The sequence below is a fragment of the Sinocyclocheilus grahami genome, unplaced genomic scaffold (assembly GCF_001515645.1).
Source record: "Sinocyclocheilus grahami isolate Dianchi unplaced genomic scaffold, SAMN03320097.WGS_v1.1 scaffold4337.1, whole genome shotgun sequence".
In the NCBI taxonomy this organism is placed as follows: Eukaryota; Metazoa; Chordata; class Actinopteri; order Cypriniformes; family Cyprinidae; genus Sinocyclocheilus; species Sinocyclocheilus grahami.
In genome coordinates, this window is record NW_015509295.1 from 1,538 (window position 1) to 2,898 (window position 1,361).

At 43.8% G+C, this 1,361-nt stretch overlaps 1 protein-coding gene across 1 annotated transcript; it reads right to left on the minus strand.

The window, feature by feature from the left end:
- Positions 1 to 274: 274 nt before the first annotated feature.
- Positions 275 to 1,019, minus strand: LOC107576787 (spermine oxidase-like). Its single transcript, XM_016262919.1, has 2 exons — positions 714 to 1,019; positions 275 to 576 (listed from the first exon to the last, which is right to left on the minus strand). The coding sequence occupies exons 1-2, from the start codon at positions 919 to 921 to the stop codon at positions 275 to 277; spliced, it is 510 nt and encodes a 169-aa protein (XP_016118405.1). The 5' UTR covers positions 922 to 1,019.
- Between the last annotated feature and the right edge of the window lie 342 nt (positions 1,020 to 1,361).

The following is a 1,361-nucleotide window of genomic DNA, read 5'->3' on the forward strand; positions in this document are numbered from 1 at the left end:
ATTATAATTATATGTAGCCTATATTTTCGGTGCATCCCTACATACATCCCCTACTTGTTTACAAATCCGAACTAAGTCCATACATTCAAATTAAATGTGGACGGGGCTTTCCGCGATGCCACCCTTTTTATTTTACTAACTTACTGCACCCCCCACCCCTAGTGGAAACGCTATCTGTAAGGGAAACAGAAATGCATCTCGGCTTAACATTCATGATTAGATCACCGAAAATGCTTCTTAATACCAGGTGAAAACAGGGCCATACTGCATTAAGTTATTCAAGCCTTATAATCCACAGGAGGCTACACCAAAAGGTTCCACCAAAAGGACACTGGCTATCTTCCATTACCTCATTGTACAGATCACTGAACTCCTCCACCAGGTCCTTTGGGATCCGCCTGCCATTGTTGGTCTGGTAGTGGGCCACACCATTCTTGGTGTAGAGGCTGATGCGGCCCACACTCCTCTCCTCCTCTGTGGTGTGTTCCAGCAGCCCATTGTCCTCAGCCAGGTGGTAGACGGGGTTCCCATTTGCCCCATGGATCCAGGTTGCTCCAAGTTCCAAAGTGGTTTTACCTGTAGAGAGGGAAACGAGCTACCTTGAAAAGATGAAAAAAACATCTTTTTTTTTTTTTTTCTTATTTTTAATCTGAGAAGGTTAAGGATGAGGTAATAAAAAAGGATGATATCATATAACAAGACAGTTGTCTCACCGTGCTGAATGCTTTGCACTCTGCCTCCGATACGGTCTGAGGCTTCTAGCACCGTGACATTGGTGAAGCCGCTCTCCAAGAGGGTTTTGGTGGTGACAAGGCCAGCCAAGCCTGCGCCAATTACTACTATTCGTGGTTGTCGTTGTCTGTGTAAGGCACTACTAAGAGGATCATCAGTGCTGTCTGAAGATATTTCACAACTTTGCATGCCGTCCAAACTCTTCTTCTAGGGAATCTGGGGAAGAGTGAGATGGGCAAAACTATTAGAGTGAACACCAAGCCCTCCAGAAAGGCAAATAATAGAGATTATTCACTGAAAGTAGGAAAAGAACGCATAAAAGGTATAGAACTTGACATATTTGAGCATGTGGTTCATATCAATGACTGCAACACAGTGTCTTTTCAGACCACAACCTTAAATAACACCATTCCCATTTCTTATCTCAAACCTCATGTTGAAAGTGATCATATCACCACTGCAGTGCTGAACAAGAATGAAGACAAAGCTAAAAGGCTGGTGAAGCATGAATGTGTGTCCTCAGATGGATGAAGACTTAAAATAAGAATACGCATTGGACAGGGCAACAGACTCGCAAGAACATACTATAGAACAGGGGTCCTCAACTCTGGACCTCGAGATCCACTTTC